The 25,943-nt window shown below is 45.4% G+C and overlaps 4 protein-coding genes across 5 annotated transcripts; 1 reads left to right on the top strand and 3 right to left on the bottom strand.

Moving 5' to 3' along the window:
- Nucleotides 1-8: 8 nt before the first annotated feature.
- Nucleotides 9-4,397, top strand: mrpl38 (mitochondrial ribosomal protein L38). The gene is made up of 9 exons (XM_084669694.1): nt 9-129; nt 563-754; nt 844-975; nt 1,243-1,445; nt 2,017-2,089; nt 2,230-2,275; nt 2,755-2,913; nt 3,074-3,210; nt 3,958-4,397. Exons 1-9 carry the CDS (start codon nt 45-47, stop codon nt 4,092-4,094), a joined length of 1,164 nt encoding a protein of 387 aa, XP_084525820.1. The 5' UTR covers nt 9-44; the 3' UTR covers nt 4,095-4,397.
- Nucleotides 4,188-12,422, bottom strand: fdxr (ferredoxin reductase). 2 transcript variants are annotated; one of them, XM_084669693.1, is made up of 13 exons: nt 11,996-12,422; nt 11,622-11,731; nt 11,018-11,113; nt 10,598-10,720; nt 10,204-10,317; nt 9,741-9,842; nt 9,314-9,421; nt 8,928-9,012; nt 8,432-8,631; nt 7,643-7,814; nt 6,308-6,481; nt 5,299-5,458; nt 4,188-4,506 (listed from the first exon to the last, which is right to left on the bottom strand). In XM_084669693.1, exons 1-12 carry the CDS (start codon nt 12,090-12,092, stop codon nt 5,310-5,312), a joined length of 1,530 nt encoding a protein of 509 aa, XP_084525819.1. In that variant the 5' UTR covers nt 12,093-12,422; the 3' UTR covers nt 4,188-4,506; nt 5,299-5,309. The 2 variants fall into 2 exon arrangements, with proteins under 2 accessions (XP_084525819.1, XP_084525818.1); XM_084669692.1 differs by lacking the exon at nt 4,188-4,506 and having other exon boundaries at nt 4,545-5,458; nt 11,996-12,421.
- A 1,141-nt stretch (nt 12,423-13,563) lies between these two features.
- Nucleotides 13,564-16,197, bottom strand: LOC146260062 (uncharacterized). Its single transcript, XM_084670679.1, has 4 exons — nt 16,066-16,197; nt 15,178-15,561; nt 14,769-14,896; nt 13,564-14,509 (listed from the first exon to the last, which is right to left on the bottom strand). The coding sequence occupies exons 1-4, from the start codon at nt 16,169-16,171 to the stop codon at nt 14,354-14,356; spliced, it is 774 nt and encodes a 257-aa protein (XP_084526805.1). The 5' UTR covers nt 16,172-16,197; the 3' UTR covers nt 13,564-14,353.
- Nucleotides 16,198-22,501: 6,304 nt separating this feature from the next.
- On the bottom strand, nt 22,502-24,395 carry LOC146260061 (zinc finger MYM-type protein 1-like; the record flags this gene model as incomplete). The annotated part of the gene is given in 4 exon segments (XM_084670516.1): nt 22,502-22,510; nt 23,828-23,970; nt 23,973-24,062; nt 24,065-24,395. Coding segments are annotated over 4 exon segments (573 nt in total), but the record flags the coding sequence as incomplete, so codon positions are not given.
- Nucleotides 24,396-25,943: the final 1,548 nt, after the last annotated feature.

Here is a 25,943-nt window from a genome sequence, read left to right as displayed (position 1 = left end):
TTGTGAAACGTCAATTGCGCGCTTACGTCATTTACTGTACCAAAATGGCGCTGCGAATGGTTTGCCTCTCAGCGTTACGAACGGGCACGGATTTAGGGGTCAATAATGCAAGAACATTCGGGACTACAGGTGCTAATTTTGATTGTGGTCAATTTATAATTAATACTGAACATTTGATAAGTAAGGTCAACAGTTTTGTAAAGCAAGCGGTGCATATGCAGTGCATTAACCGGCTAGCTAGTCGTTCTAGTGTCAATCCTCGTGTAAATCTTTCCCCTACTGTAGCCCTTTTGAGGTCAGTCAGTGCGCTATACAAATTTTCCCTAACAATGAGGGAAATCAACCTCTACACTACCTTTCTCTGTCATTATTAAATCATCCTATATTGTAGTTATTCCTGTCCATTCGTACTGCACGTAGTTATGCAGGCTGCAGCCAGCTAGCTATTTTTGTGTGGTCATGATGTAAATGTTATGTCTTAGTTAACGGCTTTTCATAATTGTGTCTGCGTTTTGTACGTTTAGCCAATCCTAATGTAACACATTTTGGTTTTGCATTTCAGCAAACCTATGCCGCCGAAGGGCAGGTCCTCAAGGTCCAATGCCAAATGAAGACATAGACTCCACCAACCTGGAGTCGGTAGAGAAATACCGGAGCTACACCCGGTACCTGAAAAGAGCTGAAGAGGCGATGAACTCACCGGCCTGGTGGAAAACTTACAGACAGTACCTAAATCAAGAGGATCCTCACCATGGTTAATGTCATCCGCCTAACTGTATTATAATTTAAAAAAAAATACAGACATTATACTTTATAATATCGCTACGTCCTGTGTTTGCACAGGCGAGGAGAAAGTGGATATAGGGCTGCCTCACGGACGGGCTCCCAGGGCCAAAGAGGTGAGGGAGCGGAAGAAGATTGTGAAGGAGAACAGAAAGAGTTTAGAGCTGGAGAGAGCCACCCGTCTGCAAACATGTAAGTGTCCTGGCTAGTCCAAGCATGATAGACCCACTCAGCTGGATCACAAGCCTCAACACCAGTGTGGACGGCATTTACAGGGTGTATCACATTTGTGGTGTGACTTAAGCGAACAAGCTGTTGGGCTATGTACAATACCTTTTCCCAAGTCAATTAAATGCAGCACTGACATTGACAGTGGCCGTCAGGATCAGTAAAGTGAATTGAAATGAAACAGGCAGCCATGTATTTCTCCCATGATCCTTTGTGTTTGTTGGCCTCTAGTTAAGATTCCCATGGAGCGCGTGGAGGCGTGCTGGGAGGAGACCAGCTGGGCCTACCACGTCAAGAGGCTGGCGGATCACCACGGGATCTACAGGGATCTGTTTCCCAGGGCCTACTTTGTGCCCCGAGTCAAACTCCGCATCAGCTATGGGCAGGACAACAGTGCCCAAGTGCATCATGGGAATCATCTAACCCCCACAGAGGTGAGTGACTGACGGGAGGGATGCCTTTGAAACGGGAGGGTAAAGCTCAGTGGTTAGAGCCTTTGACTGCAGATCAAGAGGTCAGAGGTTCAGATACCTCCGTGTTGTACATCTCAAGTTCAAGTCTTCTATTTGTCAGGTACACAGAACAACACAAGGGGCACTGAAATTCTTAAGACAAGACAACGCAAGCACCTGGCATGACATATAACATAAGGTCCAACGCCAAATTAAGACATAGAAAAAAATGAGATTGGGCATTAAATGAGTACATTAAATGACATAGTACTGTGGCCCAGTCTAAAAGGTTTCTCTTAAGGTGCTCTGAGACATCTGACAGAATGTTGTAGGGACAGTAACTGATCTAAAACTGTAGTGAATCTTAACCTGATCCAGTTCTCACACTCCAACATAGTCCAGTTCCTTAAGTCACTGCAGGCTGACTGACTGGGGGATAGCGTGACGCGTGTCCCACGCAATAACATGATGTTCAAACTATGCTTTTAACCTTTAAACCATGCATGACATTCACCTCTATTGATCGATCGATATGTGTGTGTGTGTGTGTCAGGCGGCTGTAGCTCCCCAGGTCACCTTTGAGGCAGAGGAGGGCTCCCTGTGGACTCTGTTGCTCACCAGCCCAGGTGAAGACCGAACTCGGCACCAGCGTCCAGAAGGATGCATCTCTGGTGTACTTCTCTAACTCCACCACTAGGTGGCAGTAAGCTCCACTGGTTTAGACATCAGACAGGTTCATGATGTTTTTGTTTTTTTCTCCTTTCAGACGAGCATTTACAGGAATCCGAGGGAGAGTATTTACACTGGCTAGTGTGAGTATACACAATCTCTAAAGAGAGTCAACAAGAGTCAGCTAAAGTGTTCCACTCCCCCTTGCACGCTATGATCCCACCTTATGAACATTTACATGTAGTCATTTAGCAGACGCTCTTATCCAGAGTGACTTACAGTCCAGGGACATCCCCCCGTCCAAGGACACAATGTCATTTGGCACAGCCGGGAATCGAACTGGCGACCTTCAGATTACTAGCCCGATTCCCTAACCGCTCAGCCACCTGACTCCCTTGAAAAGGTCTGTTCTACCCAGCCTCTATTTGGCAACAGAACATAGCCACACACACACTGCATTCCGAATCGTTTGACATCATAATACCCCGACCTCAAAGTCCCCCCACCTCAAAGTCCCCACCCCCAAGGTGCACCCAGCCTTCCTCAGGGGCATCACATGAGTCGCCGCCTGTAGAATGAGCTCAACTAACCACGTCCGCCCTCCCCCGTCGTCATGCTGCAGGGGGAACATCCAGGGAAGTGTGGCACAGTCCGGTGAAGAGTTGGCTTCCTATCTGCCCCCGTTTCCAGCGAAAGGCACCGGTTTCCAGCGCTTCGTCTACGTGCTCTTTAAACAGGACCGACGCATCGACTACGGGGCCCACGAGCTAAACCGGGCATGGTGAGCCACGTTTCACGTTCCCGTCTTCACAAACACTGCAAATGCACAGTTACACATCCCGACCACAGGAAAGGCTCAGTGGCACACTAACAGAGCCCCGCCCCCCCCCCCCCCCCCCCCCCCCCCTCCCCCCCCCCCCCCCCCTCCCTCCACCCCTCAGTGTCTCACTGGCGGAGCGCAGCTTTAAGACGGTGGAGTTCTACAGGAGCCACCAGGACAGCATGACTCCAGCGGGCCTCGCATTCTTCCAGTGTCAGTGGGACCCCTCGGTCACCAACACCTTCCACAGCACACTCCGTAAGTCCACACACACACTCCGAAAATCCACACGCAATCCATGAATCCACACGCACACAATCCGTAAGTCCACGCACACACTTTTAAGTCCAGGCATACACACACACGCACACACACATCATTCTTAAGTCCACACACACACTCAACTTCTGACCATATTCGAAGTCCAAAAAGAAACTTCAGTGTTCAAAAACTGTGCAGAAACCAGTAAAAGTCTTGATGCAAGTAGGAGTATATTTCAGCTCAATATGCCATATTAAACAACGAAAAGGTTCCAGGGAACAAATCTCCACCCCTCCAACTACCTATTATCCATCTTATAACAACAATGTCCCATTGGTCCTCAGCTGGTCGTACCAAGCCTCCTCAAGTTATGTTTCCAGAAAGTTTTAGGGAATTTTTCCTGCTGCCAAATTTACCTACTACACCCTAACGAGACCCCTTAGTCTCAAACATCCTCCCTAACCTAACCATCTGTCTCTGTTCCCTCTTACTATGTAACTACTCTGAACTCTGAAAACACATCAAAACTACAACTTAATCATTCTATGTTACGCGAGTTTACTTAGTGTGAAGTATTTTTGGGCCTGAAGTCCTCACACACACACCACACTCTGAGTCCAAGTTCCCACATCTATTTTAAATAAGTACGGACACCTGAGAGGGTAACATTCCATCAAAGTGATGGCTCGAGGATATAACCTGAGTTTATGAAACCCGTCTTGTGTTGTGCATCTCCTCCTGCAGACATGAAGGAGCCCGTGTTTGAGTTTGTGCGTCCGCCCGTCTACCACCCTCCCCAGGTGAAGTACCCCCACCGCCAGCCGCTACGCTACCTGGACCGCTACAGGGAGGGACACAAGCCCACGTATGGGATCTACTGAGCCCTCGCTCGCTGACAGCTGGAAGCACAAGCCAAGCTCAGATCACGTCGTCGTTATTTAATGGAAGGTCACTCGGACATTGCAACAAAGATGGTGAATGGACAGAATGGTTTAATCTGTAAAAAAAAATTGTTTTGGTTTTCTTTGGTTTCAAAAACACACTTTCCCAACGAAGGACTTCTTCACTTGAAATCAAAAGGCACCGAAGTGTTATGGCTGTCAAAATCAGCAACGTAAAAAAAGATATCATTCTCAGTTATATGTATAACAAAAAGGCTATGATAAAGCACTTTTCTACAGTAACCACTGTCTTGTTTGCTGTAGTTTCTGAGGTTCTTGAGCCTGCGTTTTCATGTTGACTCATTCCTGGAACAGAAAGTCTCCAATTTGAGTCCACCTTCATCTTGGGAAACTAAGAGTTGAGGTAAGAAATGTGAGGTTGGAAAAAGGTAAAGCAAAAGATGGGAGGTACTTTATTTTTCTATAAAAATAAATCAACATCGACAAATAGTTATTTGGAATCAATATTTTCAAGTTATCACATTTTCTTTGACTCATTTATTGACTATACAAAATAATAATTAGAAAAGGCATCCATTTCATGTTCAGTCGTGATCAGCTAACCCTAACGCACGTTTGTCATTTGTACAACATTACCAACCAACACAAGGCAGGAGTACAGCAGGAGTCAGCCGCAGGGATGTCTGTGATGGATGGAAAGTGAGAGCTGGACAAAGGTGTGGTCCAAGTGTGTGTGTCCATTTCTGGCAACTAGACTCCTGTGTCTACCACAACAAGCAGCTTATTCCAACTGCGTGTGTCTCATGGAAATCTGAATATTGGCTCAAAACAATGAAATGTCTTTTGAATAAGTATTCTTAAACGACTATTAATCAAAACCATTCGGCAGTATAGGTTCGGAAACCGTGCGCATTTAAAAGTGCGTCTGACTGCTTCTGATGACCCACATCTCAAGCGCGCATCTTTAAAGGCACAATAAGTCGTTTTCTGTTGAATCATTAAGCAGCTGCAAGTATTGAAACTGCCTTCCTCTTTCTGTCCTGTTATAAACCCCCAGTTCACTACCGGGGAAAACAGTCCCTCTTGTTTTCCCTGTAGCAATAAAGAGGCAGGCCCTAGAGTTCATGACACGAGAACACAAAACTCATAATAAGCAAACAGATGAACAAATAATGTTACTAACAGAGTTGTCCATTACAGTGTAATGGGCCCCTGTGTCCTGGCCACCAGCAACATCTCCTCCACGTCCTGCAGTTTTTCCCTGGGTTTTCCTCTGGCCTCCCCCCTCCTCACCTCCTCGCTGTTAATTTTCTCCCAGTCTGAGAAAAAAACTGGTTTCACTCCTGCACAGACAGATCCAGAGTTAGAATAAAAACATGTTTTTGACATGATGTGGTTATCGTTCCTCACCAGGCCATAGCACGTTCCTTCTACATGAAAACCTACTTGATGGCTAACCGTTTTTTGCAGGGTCCCTGCCCATCCTGCCGACGCAAATGTTGTCCAGCAAGTAGACAAGGCTAAGTAAGACCAGTTTGTCCATGGCTAGTGCTCAAGCGAGAAGTTCACTTTTCAGTTACTACAGACTTGCTTCTCTGTCACTATACAATTTGATTGCCCCCAAGCGATTTTACCAGCCCCCTTAGCCCCTATATACCAGGCCTGACCCAGAAAACAGTGTGCTTTTCATTGGTCGTTATTCCCACCCGATTCATGTCACTGGATAGCACAATGGTTGCACAAAGATCAAATTGTCATCATTTCTAAGCATGTGAAAGAGACAGTTTCACAAGAAGCCATAGTCTTTTTCCACAGATAGAAACGTGTTAGCGGATTCCATGTCCATCATGATCAGATCATCTCTGAAAATGTCCAGTGTGAGTCCTGGAAAATAACCTCAAGAAAACAAAGGGAACCTTGTTTCTGATTGAAATTCATTGGGGTTAAATTGAACTCAGAACTTCTCCTCCAACAACTCTTGGACTGCAGTTGCTCTGTCCTATTAATGTAGTACTTTCTCGCTATGTGTTGACTCTGACCGCCAAAATGTGCAAACAAGGTGCTTCTGATCCTCAAACTGCTGATTGTTTTTTCTACAAGCACTATTTGTACGTCGCTTGGGATAAAAGCAAATTGGTGAATGGATCAAACGTAAAAAGTGAAGGGTATTTTGTCGAGCCGCAGCGCAGTACCTCTTTCCTCCAGCAGGGCAGCCACCTCCTGGGAGCCGGTCTTGGCTGTGAGGAGGTCCAGGGCTCCAGACTCCAGGTCTTGCAGGAGTGTCCGGGCCGTGTCAAAGCTGTCGTTCATGGTGGTGGCTATAACCCCAGTGGGACCTCTCTTCACCCAGCCGCTGCAATACAGACCTGACAACATGCATGTTAGACAACATCTTTATTAAGTAAGAGTTGTCGGATTCAAAGACAGTAAAATAGTTTAATGCTTGCCGGCAAGGAGACAAGTTTGATCGCGGTTACAAAGTCGTCTGGTTCTCTAGTCTTCATGTAAGACCAATTTAACCATACCGCTCTCCACAGTCATTGGTTCATACACAGACGTACGACTGTCACCATTGGCTTGTCTCTTACAAAGATGTCTTACTTATGTCTTACAAAGATGCCTTGCTCCACCGTATGTATCCGATCTGCTTCAGCCTTACTGCCCATCTCGATCCCTAAGATCAGCTGTTGCTGACAGCCCCCAAAATAAGGCTGAAGCTCAGAAGTGACAGAACATTTGCCGCCGCTGCACCAAAGCCTGTCAGACAGCCCTCCTCGCTTCCTGTTTGTAAATCTCTTCTAAAAACGCACTTTCACTCCCTCGCTTTTAACTTACCTGACATTTTCCGTCATTCCCTAAAAAGCACTTGGAGTGAGCTTGTTTGCTTGTGTTTTATGTCTCAGTGTAAAGCACTTTGGCTTCTCCTGTGTTTTTTTAAATGTGCTATCTAAATCAAGTTTATTGATTGATAGTAAACAACACATTTTTCTGTGGTGTGATGAACTTAAAATTCATTTAACTCCACCTTACAGGATCCTTGAACAAACAAAACCTCCAGACATCCTCTAGTCTACGACAAATGCTCCCCCTTCCCCCAGGTTAACAGGATGCGGGTCCAGTATGTTTACGTAAGCCTAGAGTTAACTTAGTGGTAGCTTCTCTCTGTACACATGGAATGTTAAACACAGTATCATTCTATAAAGGGTTACATCTTCAACTTTTCTGACAATACAACACACACACAAGCACACACACCAGTGAGACTGGAGGGCCCTGTCTCTCTCTCTTACTCTTAGTAATGCGATGTAGTTATAGCACCTTCCAAAAGTTTTGTGTGTTTGCAGGCTTCATTCTGGACAAACATATTTTTGGGGAGATGAAGCTTTACGGAGGTCTCCATCTTGGACTGAACAACAACTCATAGTTCATCCAGTCCTTCCATGAGCAGCCGTAACAAAGGAGCTCTCTATCCCTCCCTCCCTCCCTAACTCCCTATCTCTCTCTCTCTCACACACACACACACATACCTGCTGCCTGGTGGACACGGCCCATAGTGTTGGGGATGATGGCCTTGCTGGGGTCAAAGGGCACCGATGGGTCGATGGGAAGGCTCTTGTAGCCAATGCTGCTAATGACCAGGCCACAGGCCACATCCTCCACCTCGCCTGTGGTCACGGCCCACGCACCATCACCCGATCCCTGGGGACAGAAGGAGATTGAGACAGCCAGCAAGAACCAGATTGAATTGACACGAACAGGTCTTGATTAACAAAATTGAGTACATATAGACAGTTTATACTGTACAACGTGTGAACCCTCCTTGTCCAAAATGCACTAGACTATTGACTGGAACAAAGAAGAGAGAACATATTTCACCAGTCCTGGGCTCAAAGTCAAAAACCCTATTCAGTTCAAGGCGTTATTGTTTGTTTGTAAGGGTCTGCATGTCTTGGATCCTCCGTACATTACTGATCTTCTTTCATTTACTCGAAATGCATCTCGAGACCTCCGATCAACCAGTAGTCTAAGGTTGACTTTTTCCAAGGACACGTCTCAGACTGAAGGAAGATCGAGCCTTCTCAGAGGCTGCTCTAGCTCTGGAATCATTTGCCATAAAAACTGCATCAACATATGATGGGTTTGAAATCTTTTCTTCAAACAAATGTATTGTTCCATGTGGTCATAGGTAGGTGCAGTGGTAACATGTTTGTACATTGTCTGTGATTGTGTTTTGTGTCTTAACGTGTGCGTTTTCATTATTCGCCATTGTCCAGCACTATGGCTGACAGCAGTTACTTTTAACTGGAGCTTGTCACCTCTAGTCTGTTGACAGCCAATCGGAGGCCAGCGGCCCTGGTGAGGTCAGCGGAGGGCAGGACCTCCAGCGGGCTGCGCAGGAAGCGAAAGGCCCAGGAGCGGGATGCTAGTCTCCTCCTCTCCTGCTCCTTCTCTCCAGGGACCTCCAGCGCTGCCTTCACCAGTAGCTCCGTCAGACGCTTCCTGGGCCTCGGCAGAGCTGAGGGGGATAGGCGGACAAGCACACACACGCACACAAAGACAAACGCACACACAGACACACACACAAAGACAGACACACACACACACAAGCGAGCACACAGACAGACAGACCACATAGAGCTTACAAAGTGATGTTCAAAGGTTTCAGCTCGCGTGTCAGCTAAACCACCATCCCTAAACATCCCCATTCCTCTCTCAGATTTACACCCTTACTTACCACTCTGCCCACCAGCTATCTGCAATGTGTTAAAACACATTGTTATTAGGAAAGGGGAAGCCAGCCCATCACCTCACCTTTCAGGGCCTCTGCAATGCCGTTGAAGTCAGCCTGAACCATCTCTGGTCTGGTGCCAGGCAGGTTCACCATCTCTCTCAGTTCCTGGGGGAGAAAAAACAACAACAATCTTTGCACAGCGCTTGAGTCCACCTGTCTAAATGTAAATGAGAGATTTCAGTTTTAGATGAATATGCCAAAATAACTGTCTCATTATGGGTAATTGAGTACAGATTAATTGACAATTTCTTTGCCTACAATAAAATCTACAACACAATAAAATCCTGTCCTAGGCAAAGGGGTCTGAATACTTTCTGAAGCCCCTCGTGACTGACCCCCCCAAAAAACGTTTAAAAAAACAGGCAGGAAGCACTGGGTCAGAGGTCAACGTTTGCGCGCCTCACACCTTGATGGTGCAGGCCACCTGCAGGGGACCTCTCCTGCCCACGATGAGCACCCTCCGCACCCTGCTCTCCGCCAGAGTGGCCAGCGCCAGCTCCGTGATGTCCGTCTTCTGCAGACGAGGGGGGAAAACACACCAATAATATCTCAACAAGCAAGGACACGTGCTAATGCTAATTACGTGAGCGAATGCTAGTGTAATGCACTCATTTGTCTTTCCTCCAATGCGATGTTCGGGGGAGGGGGTGGGTTAAGGATTTAAGGGAAGGGGGGATTTAAACCTGCGACTCTTGATTTGCAGTCAAATACTCAACACAGGACATGCAGGTATTTGTATTCGAAGCCATTCTGTCCATGTGTGGTCTCTGATACGGTCAACTTCAAGATACCATGGTTGGAGATAACCTGAGCAAAGCGGGGATGAGTCCAACCTTTAAGATCTCCAGAGGAGACAGCAGGATCCTCGCTACATCCAGGGCCACATTGCCCTGGCCCAGAATCACAGCCGTGTCACAGCTCAGGTCTGGCTTCAGCTGGAACACACGGGGGGAAGAACAAAAGAAAACACATGAAGCCAAACAAGGAAAAGTATGAGAAAAAGAGGCAAATGGAAGAGGGGAGGGGAGGGGAGGGGGGGGGGAGGGGAGGGAGGGAGGGAGGGAGGGAGGGAGGGAGGGAGGGAGGGAGGGAGGGAGGGAGGGAGGGAGGGAGGGAGGGAGGGAGGGAGGGAGGGAGGGAGGGAGGGAGGGAGGGAGGGTCACTCTGGATAAGATTGTCTGCTAAAATGACTACATGTAAATGAAGATTGGAAATAGAGACTAACAGAGAGGGAGCCAGAGAAAATAGAGATAGGAAGTAAGAAAATGTCTTCTCGAAGACGTGAACGTACTATACCTCTTTGTTTCTAGGCAACCCGTTGTACCAGCCTACAAAGTCTTTGGCAGAGTACACACCAGCCAAGTCTTCACCTGGTACACCCATTCTCCTGTTCCCATCTGCACCATAGCTCTACCCCCGTCAACACACACACACACACACAATTAATAGTTAATAATAGGATTGGTAAGTTTTGAGAACCTTGCCATTTTAGCTTGAGTTCGAAAGTTAAACTCAAGTTACTGTCAAACCATTAGATGTATTGGTTGCAATCAGGATGTGAAGTTTATTTTAGCAAATATGACAACATTATCAACCCTGCCTTTAAGGAAATGGCAGTTCAGGTAGTTTAGGTCTTGGAGTGATTGAACTCTAGAACTACACTACCCAGAAGGCAGTGCGGTGTCCTCACCAGCACCACAGCATGGTAGGCCCTCTGGAGCTCCTCCACGCTTACGTCCTTCCCCACACTCACGTTGCCGTGGAAACTACACCGGGTGTGTTGAGCGGTTTGTGTGAAGGTGTTGATCACGTTCTATGTCAACAAAGGAGTAACAGGAACAAAAAGAGAGAGAGAGACAGCAAGGACAGATTGAGAAAGGAGAGATAAAGAAACAAGACCGAGAATAAGAGACAGAGAGAGACACACCGACAGGTCCATTACTCAGAGCATGATAGGGACAGTGTGTGAATGTCCTGTCCTCCTATGCCTTTGTTTTCTATGTTACTGTGAGACATCCTAGAATGACTGGTTGAACAATGACTCATCATGTCGCGACGTCTTTTCAACGACTTTTGTTGTCGTGTTTCATAATGAAAACAGCAAACTCACCTTGACCTCGGGGTGGTCTGGCGCCACGCCAAACCGGACCAGACCAAACGGCACTGGCAGACGCTCGTATATGTCCACCTGCACATCTGGTCGGGCCTGCGACACAGAACAGCAACAACCTCTCTCACTATCACACTGTAGACCAGTTAGTTTGTGTGTGTGTGTGTGTGTGTGTGTGTGTGTGTGTGTGTGTGTGTGTGTGTGTGTGTAGCCAGACACAACCTTGCTCTTTATCAAACTGTAGTGTGTGTGTTTGTGTGTGTGTGTAGCCAGCCACAACCTCGTTCTTTATCAGACTGTACCCAAGTTTGTGTGTCTTTGTAAAGCCTTGTTCAAATCCCCCCTCTCTCAAGTGTAGACTAAATGAATAGCCTGTTTTATGACTGACCTATTCGGGTTCTGACTGTGAATGGCAAGATGTCATTGGAAGCTGATGTTTTGGAGGTTCCAAGAATGTTAAGCTCTGGTTCTAATAAAAGTAATGATTTGGGAGGAATAACCTGACAAAGACCCTATTCATTATAACACGAGCATGAGTAAGAGGATCAGGCAGCTGGTAAATGACCATCCAGTTGGAGTTAAGAACAAAAACTGGACTCTATACCTTCAAGAGGTGCTGTGCTGTATAGAAGCCAGCAGGACCACCTCCTACTATGCACACTTTCGGACTTGTCGCAGGAATGGCGGACAGTTGACGAACTCCTGAAGAGCAGGCTGGCAAACAAATTACAATTAAAAAATAGAATACATCGTTATTTGTATGACTTTTTTTAAATGTATAAATCTAAGGCTATAAACATAATAATACTTATTGATTATTTCGACCCAACAACATTGATTTCATTATGAACGCTACATTGAACATGATCGATGTGATTTGATCCTAACTTCGTCAACGTCAAAACACAGTGCAAACGTCGTGACGTAGTGATGAGGACTGTACTTTGCACAAACCTATGGCACAGATCAGTTCCTCACCATTAAACTGAATTAATCCGGTCTGTCCAGCAGACGTCCGTAATAACTTTAACATCTTGATTTTACACAAGGCCAATTTATGAGAGCTCATCTTCATAAATCTTCAAAAATTAGACGGCTATCCAGAATCCATGAAAAGCTATGGCCAACGGTATTAGGGTTTCCCGAACGTTTATGTCTGTGCTTGGTTAAAGGAATCTACCAACATGTCGACCAATGTTGATCTTTGATTAGTCAGAGGCGGACGAGTTTTTCTAATACAAAATCGGAAACGTTTATCCAGGTGTTGTCCAGTAATTTTCCAGTAATCTCCACGAACGCACAACCGGCTATGCCCTACACTGTGCAGCCAACTACCGATCCGTGTGGTGAAAAAGATAAAGCTATAGTTCCGCGCTTGAACTGTGCTGAATGTTCAGTCAACAGAAAAACTAGGTTTTTCTAGATGTGTGCTACTTATCCCCCAACAGAGCTAGTCCCATGCATAATCTCTGCCTACCCCCCCCCGCCCCCCCCCCCCCCACACACACACACACACACACACAACCTTGGTTTCCGAAGAACCTTGAGCTCCCCTTTTGAGAAGGCCATTTTATTAACTCTAAATAGGCTACCTCTTTCCATGCTTAAATGTTCTAATGTATCTAGCCTGTAATAGACTACACTACCAGTTGCCATTTGATAAAATAGTATTAGAATATAGACTTCAGATCAGTGTTTTAACTGTAATGTTTAGTATGATTCTTATTAATTGTGATTGACTAATTCCACATGGACAAGCACAAACAGTATCTGAGCCATGTTGTTTATAGCTTAAAGCAATGTCCTTTAGTTTCATAATACATTTATTTATTTTAGCATACTTTTACCCAAAGTGACGTGCAGAGTAAAATACAGTAGCGGTTAGAACCGAAACTGTACTGTCCTGTAGCTAGTGGTCCAGGACAGTGTAGCTAGTGGTCCAGACCAGCGCCTCCAGTGGTCCAGGACAGCGCCTCCAGTGGTCCAGGACAGCGCCTCCGCTGGCACAGGACAGTAGCTAGTGGTCCAGGACCACTGTCCTGGACCACTAGCTACAGGACAGTACAGTTTCGGTTCTAACCGCCTCTCGTAAAATATGTGCAGTCTAATGCTCTACCACAGAACGATATCACCCCTATAATGTTATATATGGTACTAAGCTCTTTGGCTACACACCTCTATAATGTTATATATGGTACTGATCTATACACACCCCTATAAGGTGCTGTAATTACTTGGCCCACAAAACTGGTGGGATGTCAGTTTACTCTTTCTCATGGTAATTCCTCTCAAAATACACAGGGAAGGAGAACAGCTTTATTTTTTGATGTTGGAGGCCAGCTTTTTCTCAAGTAGCAAATCTAAATTTACCAGACAAGGTGCTAAGGTCTATCTTAAAAAGATGCACTTCTCCTAAAAGAAGTGCACAGAGTCGTCCGGTTCAAAGAAAGTCCAATAGTTTGATCGTGGTACAAAGTTGTCTGAACTAGTCTTCATGCATGATTCTTTATGCAACATTGGTGAGTTTTACTCAAATGCATAGCAGCTGTCTAGCTCAGTGGTTACCAAAGTGGAGGTTGTGGCCCCCTGGGGGTCTAGATGATTTGAAGTTTGTATACTTTAACCACCTCCATGGATGCGGGGGTCGTGGGCTGAAATGCTTGGGTTCTTCCTATGGGTGATAAATTGTTCAAAGAATGAAAATTGTTTATTTCTCATGGGTTGCGGATGAAACTGGAAGGAAGACCGTGAGTGTTTCATCCATCTTGCATGCCAGAGCAGTTTACATAACACATTATTAGTTAGGAAATTTCCACAGTGTTATTTTATGCAGTATAAAGGTTACATCCTTAATTTGTATAACACAAGGCTATACATGGGTGTGTGCATGTGTGTGTGACTTGGAGTTCGGACTTGGAGTGCAGAGAATTTAGTTTAAGATTTGCTCAAAACAACATTTCGCCATGCAGCTTTGTATTTTCTCTTAGTGTGTGAACTATAGGCTTGACGTCAAACATCGTGGCAGGATGTGGTATGTCTCTATTTCTGCTTAAATAAACACTAAATGTGTAGTAGCGACGCACATACAGGAAGCAACTCATCATTTTTAGCACAGTAGTTTCTTTTCACCCTAGTTTTACATACAGCTCAATACACTGGTGCACCACATTGTAATTAAAAAAGAAAAAAGAAAGAAAAAAAAAGCCATATGAAATGACAACTTTGCAGGTTCTCATGGAAAGACAGATGCTGTATAATGCACCTAATGAAGGAATTGAGGAACTCAATTCAGTTTAGGTATGATTGCAATATTTCCTAAGTCAAATCACACAAATCTCAAATCTCAAATCTCAAATCACAGAGGTACTGATGTTGTGGAGGTCTGTCTGTGAGCTGCTGGAGACTGCGCTGTGGACACCTCTGGTGGTGCTGATTAGGGTGCCTGGGCCTGTTTCGACTGTTGACTCTGCCAGGCGTGAACTGCCTCCTTCTCTGCTGGAAAACAGGAACATTTCTCAAAGAAGCACACCGGAGTATCAGGAAAACCCCCAAACCATCTGCTCTGTCTAGAAAGATGTCATGTTAACTGAAATGTTGGGCTGCCTGAAACAGCCAAAACGAAACTGGCAAGGCTCGTTTCCCAATTGAAATCATTTGAGAACCACACCCCTGAACATAGACACAAAGTTAATTTTGGTGTTATTGTATGAGCCACCCTTTATGGGTCTACCAAGAAAGATGAACTACTGACCCTTGTGCATTTCCACACCAGAGCTCCAATGAAGACGACAAATGCAATGACGAAGGCTAATAAACTTAGCACGACGAAGATGAGGTCCATGACGAAGCCATCCAAACAGGGCTTGTCAGGATCCCTCTCTACGAAATGAGAGAGGAAGGGAGAGGGAGAGAAGATGGAGAGAAAGAACACGATGGAGAATGAGAAGTAAAGAACAGGGAGAAAAAGAAAGGTGGGAGAGGGAAAGAGAGAGGACCAGCTTTTTACTTTGCAATTCAATACACCCTTATCACTCTTATCACACCCTTGTTACAGCCTGTATCTGTTGATCTGTGTTTTCCAGTACAGGATGCATCACAGTAGTGCTTGCTTCGGTACCATTCTGCTATAGCCAATGTTTATTTTTGCCATTTTTTCTCACCTCTGACAATAATTACGGAGCCTTTACTCCGGAACTCCAGCGGCGAGGACGTGACACTGTCGAAGTACATCCAGGTGCAACTGTAGCTGTCCGTATCCTCCACGCGCAGCCAAGACAGACGCAGGGCCACCGTACAGCAACCCTTGTCCGCGGGTTGTTCGACAACCGCCAGACGACCCCCAAACACTGCGTCCACGCTCGTTCGTGTTACCGCTCCGTCGTTCATGTCCAGGTATGCCACCAATCTGTTGCCACGGAAACGTCCGTGCAGGTAGAGCCCTGTGGGATTGGGCCTAGAGGTGGAACAGAGAATCTCTGCCGAGGAGTTGGGCCCATTCAGAGAGAGGGCTCCGGGACTCTGGACGACTGGGCACGCAGGCCCACCTGGATATTAAAGACGACACTGTTGCACTGTCTGAATAAAATAGACCTACTAGGCACTACAGAAATTGCATTTTGAAGGTCTTTGCTTCCGATCCTTGATTATTTGTGCAACTTGGTTGTGTACTAATTTTTACGTATTTGTTCGTCACATTGAATAAAAGTGTCTGATAAACAAGTGTTATTAAACTGTCAGATGGCACCAATATTAATCCTAACACTAACCCAATAACAATGCCCGGCCAGAGAATGGCAAAAAGCACATAAAAACATAACTGAGACAGGTGAGCTCAATTTTGATGTTTCCGATTAAGGTGACTAAAAGTCTTTTGCCAGAGCATTTAAAGAGTTACTTTTCTTAAGGAAACTTGTTTTGTTTCCCAAAACCTTTGTTGTCCCATCACAAAGAAATCACCAAAGCACTCAGTCCTCCGTTAACTCTGCAAGCTGCAAGCAAACAGACAAACGTTACACAGCCCCAACACATCCCACTTCTCCCTCACTCACTTGGGCAGGTGAGAACAGCGGGTGTGCAGAGGACTACCAACACACCTCTCCACAGCAGGGCCTCCATAACCTGGACTGCAGATGAGCCTCCGTGAGCTTGTGCCATCTCCACTTCCAGAACAAGGATGTGTGTCTTCTGGTGTTTGAGAACATTTGAACTTCCTCTGTCACAGAAACAGGAAGTGTCAGTGTGCTGTATGTGCCACATCAGTGCATGGTTAAGGCAGCCATGTAGTTCAATAAGGCTCAAGACTTAAATGATGCATCATTCCAAGTTTATTCACAAATGAAGAGAAGGCTCATGTCGCTCAGTTCACAATATAAATTGGTAAACTCACTCCTCAATGTACAGTCTATGGCTTTTTGGAAGTGTGGCGGGTCACATTGACAGGTGTTACCTGTGTAACTTCTGCGTTGTGTAATAAATGTGACCCGTGGATAACAGCTGCTGAGACGTTATATTTATTTTCTGTGTAAGCACACCAACAGAAACACAGTTTGGTGAGTCTCTCCTTTGCTAGCTCCACTCTTAAGGCTAGCCCCCACATGTGGCAAAAACCATATGTCACAGGGATATTTCACAAAAATAGTTCAAATATATTATACACATATTAATAATCAATTGTAAAAGGATAGAACATAACTATTTTTAAAGGCAATATTAATTTGATTGTTTTTCCCACTGAAATTCAACCGCCTACCTCATTCCTAGCATATATTTAAAAAAATATAGAAACTGAAATACACGTAGCAGAATATGTTGTGCAATTATTCAAACTGCTTTTCTAACCTGTTGCACAGGCAAGGCAGATGTGCCGAGTTAGGGTTAGAAGCCAGTTCAGTCAAGACAATCGCGTATTAGATTTGAGCATTTATTGTTACATGACATGGACATGTAGCCTATATTTACTTTGGCGGAGTGGATGATCTTAGGGAAGCACTCCCTGCCTCCTCGCAACACATACATACATGACACATGAGGCAGGGAGCAATAGAGATATAATCCCCCTGTTGGATAGATACACAGACAGCATGGGGGAGAAGGGGACGGTGGAGGGTGGCAGCAGCACTGATCATACAACGACCGGGGTGAGTGTGTAAATATCCGCGCTTCTTTTAAAGACGCCTTATCGGACGTGGCCCTATGGATATGCGCTGCTACATGGGTGTGGAAGTGGGTGGAGTAAGGAAGGTGGAGTAAGACGCCTTACGTCCCCGATAACTGACTGACGCGCGCTGCCCGATTGCCCTGTCAGAACTAGCTGCATTATGTGTGAGTAAAAGCCGGGTATATGTGACTGACAAGCAGCGCAATTACCCCTGTTCATTCACAGCACTGCTGTGCTGTCAGTGTAATGCATGCTGTCGAGCCCAGCTCCTCCAGTATGTGGCCAGGCAGCAGCTGCTTCTGATAGACAATCAATGCCAATTAAATAAGGACCCACCCCTTTAAAAAAGGTCATGTTGGCACAGCAGGGGGGGTGGGCATTTGTGCTGTGACGAAGCTGCAGTGAAAAGAGGAGCGATTAATGTGGACTAGTGAAGTTGCGATCCTTGTCTTATTTGTACCTTTTAAACGTTTGTATTACCTTTTGTATTACTCATAGTGATGGGGGAAACGAAGCTTTCCGAAGCAAGCTATAATAACATACCTCGAAAAGTAGGCCTATCGCTATTTCGAAGCGTTCCAAACATCTTCTCCATAGGGACATCTGCTGGTCAGTTTATGGTATGGCGACTATAGAGCGATGGAAGGAATCAAGTGACGTCAAGTCCTCGAGACGTCAGTCTCACAATCGTCAGTGACAACTTGATAAATAAAGGTTATGTGACAAATGTTTCGATTTGCTTGTGTCAAAAATGGTATCATATATCTTGTGGTATTATAAACAACGTAACGTCTTTGCTACTTTACGTTTATAACATTTACTTTTAGGGTCTTATACATTTACATTTACATGTATTCATTTAGCAGACGCTTTTATCCAAAGCGACTTCCAAGAGAGAGCTTTACAAAAGAGCATAGGTCACTGATCATAACAACGAGACTGTCCCAAACATTGCAAGTAGCCAAAACATGAAGCATACATTGTGAAAAAGCTAAACAAGTGCCAAAAAGGGAAGACCCATAAGAGCATGCAGTTATACAAGTTACAAATTAAAACAACATGAACCACAAAAGTGCAGGACTGTACCTGTAGAAGAACAATCAACAGTAAAATATTTCACAGCGAGTACAAGACTTAGCTTCGTTATATCTAACCTAAAAGAGCAATGAGTCACTTAATAAGAGTCATTTTGATCCTGGAGGAACTAACTAACAAGTCCAGCCAAGCATTCTTAAGTGCCGTTGTACTCCCGGAACAAGTGCGTCTTGAGCCTTTTCTTGAAGGTGGGGAGACAGTCAGTGTCCCTGATGGAGGTGGGGAGCTGGTTCCACCACAGGGGGGCCAGGCAGGAGAAGAGCTTGTGTTGGGACCGGGCAGTCTTGAGCGGAGGGACCACCAGGCGGTTGTCTGAAGAAGACCGTAGGTGACGGGTGGGGGTGTAAGGTTGCAGGAGAGACTTGATGTAGACGGGTGCGGTCCCATTCACTGCTCGGAAGGTCAGTACCAGGGTCTTGAATCTGATACGGGCGTTGATGGGTAGTGATGAAAAATCGGACCTCTGACCATAAATGACAACACAACACCAGGCTTAGGTCTCAATCATGTCTCTCTCAGCCCTGAAGGCTGGAGGACCATCTTTTATAGGGCACAAGAATGTAAACATAGATAGTGACAGTCAGGCAGTAATGACGTTACAACAGTCTCAGAGGAAAAGATTCACAGCTCCCAACACATGACCACTCAGCCTAGAGAGTTCATAGTTGGAGCTCTCCTTGTAGCCATAACAAGGAACATTTAGCCAGCACTTTCTCCTGACCCCGAACATCTATTAACCCTGACACATAGACACAATCTACTCTTATTAATAGCAAGCTTACATGAGAACATACTAACTAGTATCCAATGACTAGTTCTATTGATTAGTGAATAATGTAAGCACACAGGAAATCGCAATTTCTTCCACAGTCGCCAGTGGAGAGAGATGAGGAGCAGGGTAACATGGGAGCGTCTGGGTAGATTGTAGACCAGGCGGGCCGCTGCGTTCTGAATCCTCTGAAGAGGGCGGGTTGCACATGCTGGGAGACCAGCGAGCAGCGAGTTGCAGTAGTCCAACTTGGAGAGGACAAGTGCTTGGACTAGCAGCTGGGTGGAGTGCTCAGACAAGTATCTCCTGATCTTCCGGATGTTGCAGAGGTTGAATCTACACGACCGGGAGACTGCAGCAATGTGGGCCGTGAGGGAGAGCCCGTCATCCGTGGTGACCCCAAGGTTCCTGGCAGAGGCTACCAGAGGCAGTTATTCAGTGATTTACCACCAAAAGAAAAGTCACGTATAATTAGTATAATTAGTCCGTATACCAAACTGACTTCACTTCAAAAGCCGAGCAGCATGAGTGCGACTGAATATGTCATACGTGCAGACAGCCATTACAACATTGAGAAACACTGGACAGACTTTGCGTGATGGACTGTTGGTAGTGTAATGAACCTTGCTTCCGCTATGGAGTGTAGAGAGTTGTAGAGAAACACACCGGCTCCCAGACCAACCTCAAGTCCCCGCTCCCTTTCCTCTTTTATACTCCTCCCGACACTCACCGTACACAGGTGCAGCCACTTTATGAATTGCCAGCGCAGCCCCTGGCTCTGCTCTCCCTATCTTCCCCCATCATTCACTACACTCTCCCCTTCCTTATATGTGACTTGTCCCACAGTCAGCACATTTCAGTCCTTGGACCACCCAGATGGCCTCCTCTGCCGTCCTTGGCACAACCCCTGCCCTGTCTGTCGGCCTCTCGCCTTCCCGGTTGCCCTGGCCGGAGACCCCCAAGCTCTCCCCCGCCGGGACGGCCGATTTCTGGTTTCTTTGTGCTGGTTCTCCAGACTGCCTCTCTCCTTCCGCTGCCGCCTGGCTTGGGCACGGAGCCATCTCTGGTCCTAGCTGTGCTGGCCGACACCTCTCTCCCTCTTCTGACCTCCCAGCCGAACACGGGGCCCGCCATCGGACCCAGCCCGGCGCTGCCACATGCCGCTTGAGGTTGGGGAATGGTCTGTCCTTTCCGGGGTCCCTCCCTGTGGTCTGTCTCTGGCACAGGAGAAAGAAAGGACGTAAGTCTGTTGTAATGTACAATCACCTCTTCCCCCCTTCAACTAACACTACTCTATACAAAATCTCTGTAACTCTTTCCAGGACCCTATAGTGGCCCTTGAATCTCCTTTGTAATTTAGGACAGACACCCCTTTTTCTGGCCTTTGAGCGGACCCATACCAACTCCCCATCCGAGTAGTACTGCCATTGTGTCCCAATTGGCCTGGTCCTCCTCTACAAACATGGACAACATGGACAACATGGACAACAATGTTCTATTCAAGCTTTCTATCATCCCATCCACTTGGGGGTGATAAGGGGACGAGCGGGTTTTGTGGATATTAAGTAGGCGGTACACTTCCTTGAACAAATTTGAATGGGGGGGCCCCCATTCGGCAGACCCATTGCTGTACCATAACTTTAGCTATAGTCTGGGCTTCCTAATTAGGGAGCGGAAAAAACACTGTGTCCACTTTGAAAAAGAATTCACAATCACTAGAATATATTTACTTCTAATTGAGGTTTCTGGCAAAGGCCCCAAGATGTTTAACGCCACCCGCTCGTACAGTCTGGAGGCTACTGTAGCCTGTATAGGGGCACACAACGGCTATACCGTAGTCTTCTGGGAACCACAGTCTACACACTCCCGGAACCAATGCTTGACATCCCCAAACCACCCCGGCCATTAGAAGCGGTCCTTAACCTTAACTTCTGCACCCCCAAATAGCCAGCAGTCACGGAATTGTGCAGCTGTGCTAAGACTTTTGTCACCAAACATTTGGGGAGGACAACCTGGATCTGTTTAGCAGCATCAGAGTGAACAGGTGGTAGTTTCGCCAACCTAGCTCCCTGGACCTGCAACTGCGCCCACACTGGTGCAAACTTATGTAACTCACTAGGGGCCCAAGGACACTCCCGCTTGCCCCCTTTAAGAGCAATGACTTGTTGTACCTACAGTCTCCTTGAGCCTGCCTCAACTTGTCTCCCTTATCGGGATCTGGAGGCACCACGACACTTGTGTGTTGTACTGCACGTACGGTCTGGGCCATTGGAGAACCACCCCCATTTCCATCTGTCATAGAGACAACATGCAGGAATGCATCTTGTACTGAAAGCTGGCTAACTGTTCTAACCACCGAGGTAGCTGCCCCTCTATACCCTGGACATTATGCAACCACCGCAAAGAGTTGTGGTCTGTCCTCAGCACGAACTCCTTGCCCAACAAGTAGTGTTTAAAATGTTTATCGAAGGTAACCATGCTCAGCAACTCCTTCTTGGTAGTAGCGTACTTCCTTTCTTGTTTGGTCAGAGCCCTACTGGCATAAGCAATATCCTGCCCCTCTTCTTCCTGGGCCAGTACTGCCCCAATACCTGCATCCCTCGCATCTGTATCAACAAAGCATTTCCCCCTCTCTCTATTGTACAGACTATGCTTTACAAAGGTTTTAAATATTGGGAGATACAAGATCCCACCGCTGCCACCAGTGTAATAAACCTTGCTTCCGCTATGGAGTGTAGAGAGTCCCTGCACAGGCTATTACTAATACATTTACATTAGATTTATGCATTTAGCAGACACTTTTATCCAAAGCGACTTGCAAGGGAGAGTTTTACAAAAGTGCATAGGTCACTGATCATAACAACGAGCCCCAAACATTGCGGGTAGCCAAACATGAAGCATACATTGTGAAACCAAATAAGTCCCAAAGGGAAGGACAATAAGAGCATGTAGTTAGACAAGTTACAATTAAACATGAAACAGCAAACAGCAAGCTAATACACAGCTGAACATAGGAGAGCGAAAACGCTACAACAATAACACTTTATTATTACAATTCATCAAATATGGTACAGCATAGAACCAGGCACACTGATTTTACGGCACACAGTTTGGGGCACCCACACTTAGCCTTTACATGTAGTAATATTCTACCCGCAACACAGTAGTGAAGGGGACAAATTTATTTGTGACTAGCATCCAGGTAACTTTGTGAGGTTTCTATGATACATACGTTTGTATTTTATGTCAAACAAACACACAACACTCATGTAATGCCGTCATATTGTCTTGACAGGTGATATGTGAGAATGATATTCACTTTTTCACAACCATATGAAACTTGGTACACTTGAACAGTTTGGGGCCATGAACATTTTCAGATATGGAACCATCGCAAAAAATGCCTCGTGGCAGCCATGGCGGCCATTTTACTTTCCACCATAACCAAATTATGTATTTTGCATCATATCTCCTGAACCCAACACGATAACACAGAAAAGGTGATTTATACCCCTACACTAGGGACATAAACCTTAAAAACAAAAATAACCATGAGACTTGGTTCCTCCAAAATGGCACGACCAACCCCCTGGCTCATGGACTATTAAGCTGAGGTAAACAGGAGGGCGTAATTCGCCACAGTGCAATTCGCCTGTTCTTGTGTTTGCTTGCAAACACTTTGATAAAATCATCCATGTTGAGTGCCCTCGCTCTTCTTGACTCAATACTTAGCAAACCTAAATGGCTTAGTCTGTTGTCTAGCATGGTTGTCCTCAAATGAGTTTTAATTAGCTTTAGAGCTGAAAAACTACGCTCACATGCAGCACTGGTGACTGGGAGGGCTAGAGCTATTTTCCATAGCCTGAAGAGCTCAACAAACACCTTTTGGTATGGTTCCAAAAGCACTGTTAAATCTAGGATGTTTCCCAACTGTGCTGCTCCACTCAGCTTTCCTTGGCAAAGTTCTTCTAGCCTTGTGAAGCTCATGAGTAAGATTTTCCTTATCACACCCATATATTTTTCCAAAGTCAAAGACCTGGTCATCCTGGAGGAATGTACTGCTTTCAGGATTTAAGACCTGTATACCTCTCATTACTGAACAGTTAATTTTTGAGAAGCTTCTTTCCATCTCAGAAACTAAGGTGTCATGGATGGGGTAGAGTAGTCCCTGCCTGAATGTATCTTTGTCTGCATTACCCTTGCACAGGCCTATAGTACATGTCACATACGACCCACCAAGTTTGGTGCTGTCTTTGTGTGCTCTTTTCTTCTCAACATTCCCAACAGCTATGTTGCACTGTTTGGCTGTCTCTGCTATGTCATGCCACAGTTTATCACTAAATGTCTCAGTCCTATACTCTTGAAAAGTATCAAGAAGTGACTCCACCATGTCTGCTGCCATAGCTAAATCAACTGAGGCTGACTGCAACAGGTCAGAAAGCAGCTTTGTGTCACCGAAAACTTTTCGGAAGGTTGTAAGGAGGCCTATGAATTTGAGGTCCATCTGTGCAAGCAGACCTCTAGCATCAATGGACCTGTCTCTGTGATTTTCTGCACTTATATTTTGAAGAACACACAACACAGCTAATAATCTATCCATCAAATTCCTGCAAGATACTGCTCTACATGCCCATCTTGTGTCACTTAATTTTTGTAACTCTCTAGGTGTGCCACCATACATCTCTTTCTGGACAGTAAGCCATTTCTGGTGCACATAAGACCCTGACATGTATACATAGATCTTTTCAAGCAGTGAAAAGAAACAATCTGCCTCTGGAACTGACTTTACAGTGTCAACCAAGACCAGGTTTAGACAGTGCGCATTACAGTGGACATAAAACGCAGTTTTAGCCTCTGTCTTAATTCTGGCTGCCACACCTGAATGTTTACCACTCATTACTGAGGTGCCGTCATAACCTTGTCCAACAAGGCATAGCTTTCTAAGCACTTGATGATCATGTCATTAAGCCCCTTAGCATCTAGATTTTGTGCATGCTGGAATTCAAGGAAGCTTTCATGAACTCGTAATAATATCGAAGTACTAATGACAGCTGCTCCTTTTTTTGCAGATCTTTGGTTTCATCAGCGATGATGGAGAATACCTCACTCTCTTTCACTTCTTTCACAATGGAATCCTGCACCATACTGGCTAAGCACTGCAGAATATCATTTTGTATGGTATTGCTTGTGTATTTTGCATTGCCTTTTGCTTTCATTTTTCGGTCTACCATGGGATTGTGTTTAGCAATCATTTCAAGAACTTCTAAGAAATTCCCATTGTTGTCAGATTGCTCAGACTCACAGTGCCCTCTTTGTGCCATATTTTGTGTGGCTGTCAAAAGCAGTACTTCTGCAACAGTTTAATGTTCATGACTGTATATAACACAAAACAATACTGTCATAATTTTTTTATCAATGAATTAAGACGAAAATATTACATTTATCGGACTCTCTGGATGATCTGGCCGCCATTGTTGCCGGTCGCGCAGTTTTCACATAGCCCTAGGTTTCAAGTAAGCTCCCGATCTTACTTGGTTTTAAGGGGTGTACGCTTCGTTTTAGCCCTTCCCCTAGCTCAAAAAGAGTATTGGGACACCATAGCTCTCACAGGAACGCGCAAAACTAAGGGGAAGGGGTAAGGGGTAAGGGGTAAGGGGGAGTATTGGGATTCGGCCTGCTCTGATCTTGATGAAGACCAGCTGCACTGGGTTGATGAGCGTAGGGTCGTAAATCTGTCAATGACATCTGGCCCTGTAGTTTTCTATGGAACAAGCATATACACACAGTCTTCTCTCGCCCTCAGCCCCTAAATATCCAGATTTGCACTTAGGGCTTAATATCTTCTACATATTAGTGACAATACTAATCAGTCAACAGCTTTGCATCTGGTTTTCAGTAATAAATTAAGGTAAAAAAGTGATTAATAGGTTCATTTTCAATCATATAATCCACAATCATTACCCATCTTCATAATTACAGCAGTGTGATGTTTTTCTACAACATTGGCGATGTAAGGCACTGTGGGTAGTTTTCCTACTAGCTAACTAACAACAACCTTCTTGATAGCTACTTAACTCTCTGGGTGGTGAAAACACTTCTGATATCTCTCTTCTGTTTGGGTGACATTTTCCTATCTATAAAGCACAAAAGGGTCAAAAAATATTGATGCTGAGACCAAACAAAATACTAATATGAGGCTTTATTATTTCCTGCCGTATTTAGTAGCTTAAGCTACCATGTCAGACTACTGCCAGCTCTCTTTCTGCAAGTCACGTTTCACAGTGTGTTTCTAACTCTACCACTTAAATTAAATGACATAATCTTGTCTCGCAGGCTCAAGGGGGCATTGGTTAACTTGAAAATGTATTTTTCACTTTTCGGGGTGACAAACATAGTATAGATGTAGCTGGTGTGTGGTGAAACTCACTCCTCAAGTATGTAAGAATTTACATTCTGAATTGCTCCTCCCAAGGTTTCTTCCATTTTTTTTCCCGTTGGGAGTTTTTCTGGGAGTTTTTCCTTGTCTTCCTTGAGGGTTTAGGTTGGTTGAGGGGCAGTTCTATGGGCGTATGTGAAGCCCTCTGTAACATGCTTGCGTGTAAAAAGGGCTATACAAATCAATCTGATTTGATTAAGTTGACGGCTGACATTGGTCGAGATAACAGGGATAGCCATAATACTATCCAAGGGATCATGTAGGCCTACTTATTACCAGATAATATCACTTTTGAGTTGCTAGCCTGCTGGTACTAGGCTAAACTAGCACGGTCCCATTATGTGGATAGGATAGCTTTATCCTTCTGGCTTCAACAAGACCAGCTGCTGCTAACACACTGGTCGAGAGATTGCAGATGCTAGGGATAGATTTAATACAAGCAAAGGTTAGAATGCTCTACTACACTTAC

This window comes from Hypomesus nipponensis, chromosome 13 (assembly GCF_054491055.1).
Source record: "Hypomesus nipponensis isolate SF chromosome 13, ASM5449105v1, whole genome shotgun sequence".
Lineage (NCBI taxonomy): Eukaryota > Metazoa > Chordata > Actinopteri > Osmeriformes > Osmeridae > Hypomesus > Hypomesus nipponensis.
The sequence above is the reverse complement of the archived record's forward strand: the minus strand, read 5'-3'. Positions and strand labels throughout refer to the sequence as shown.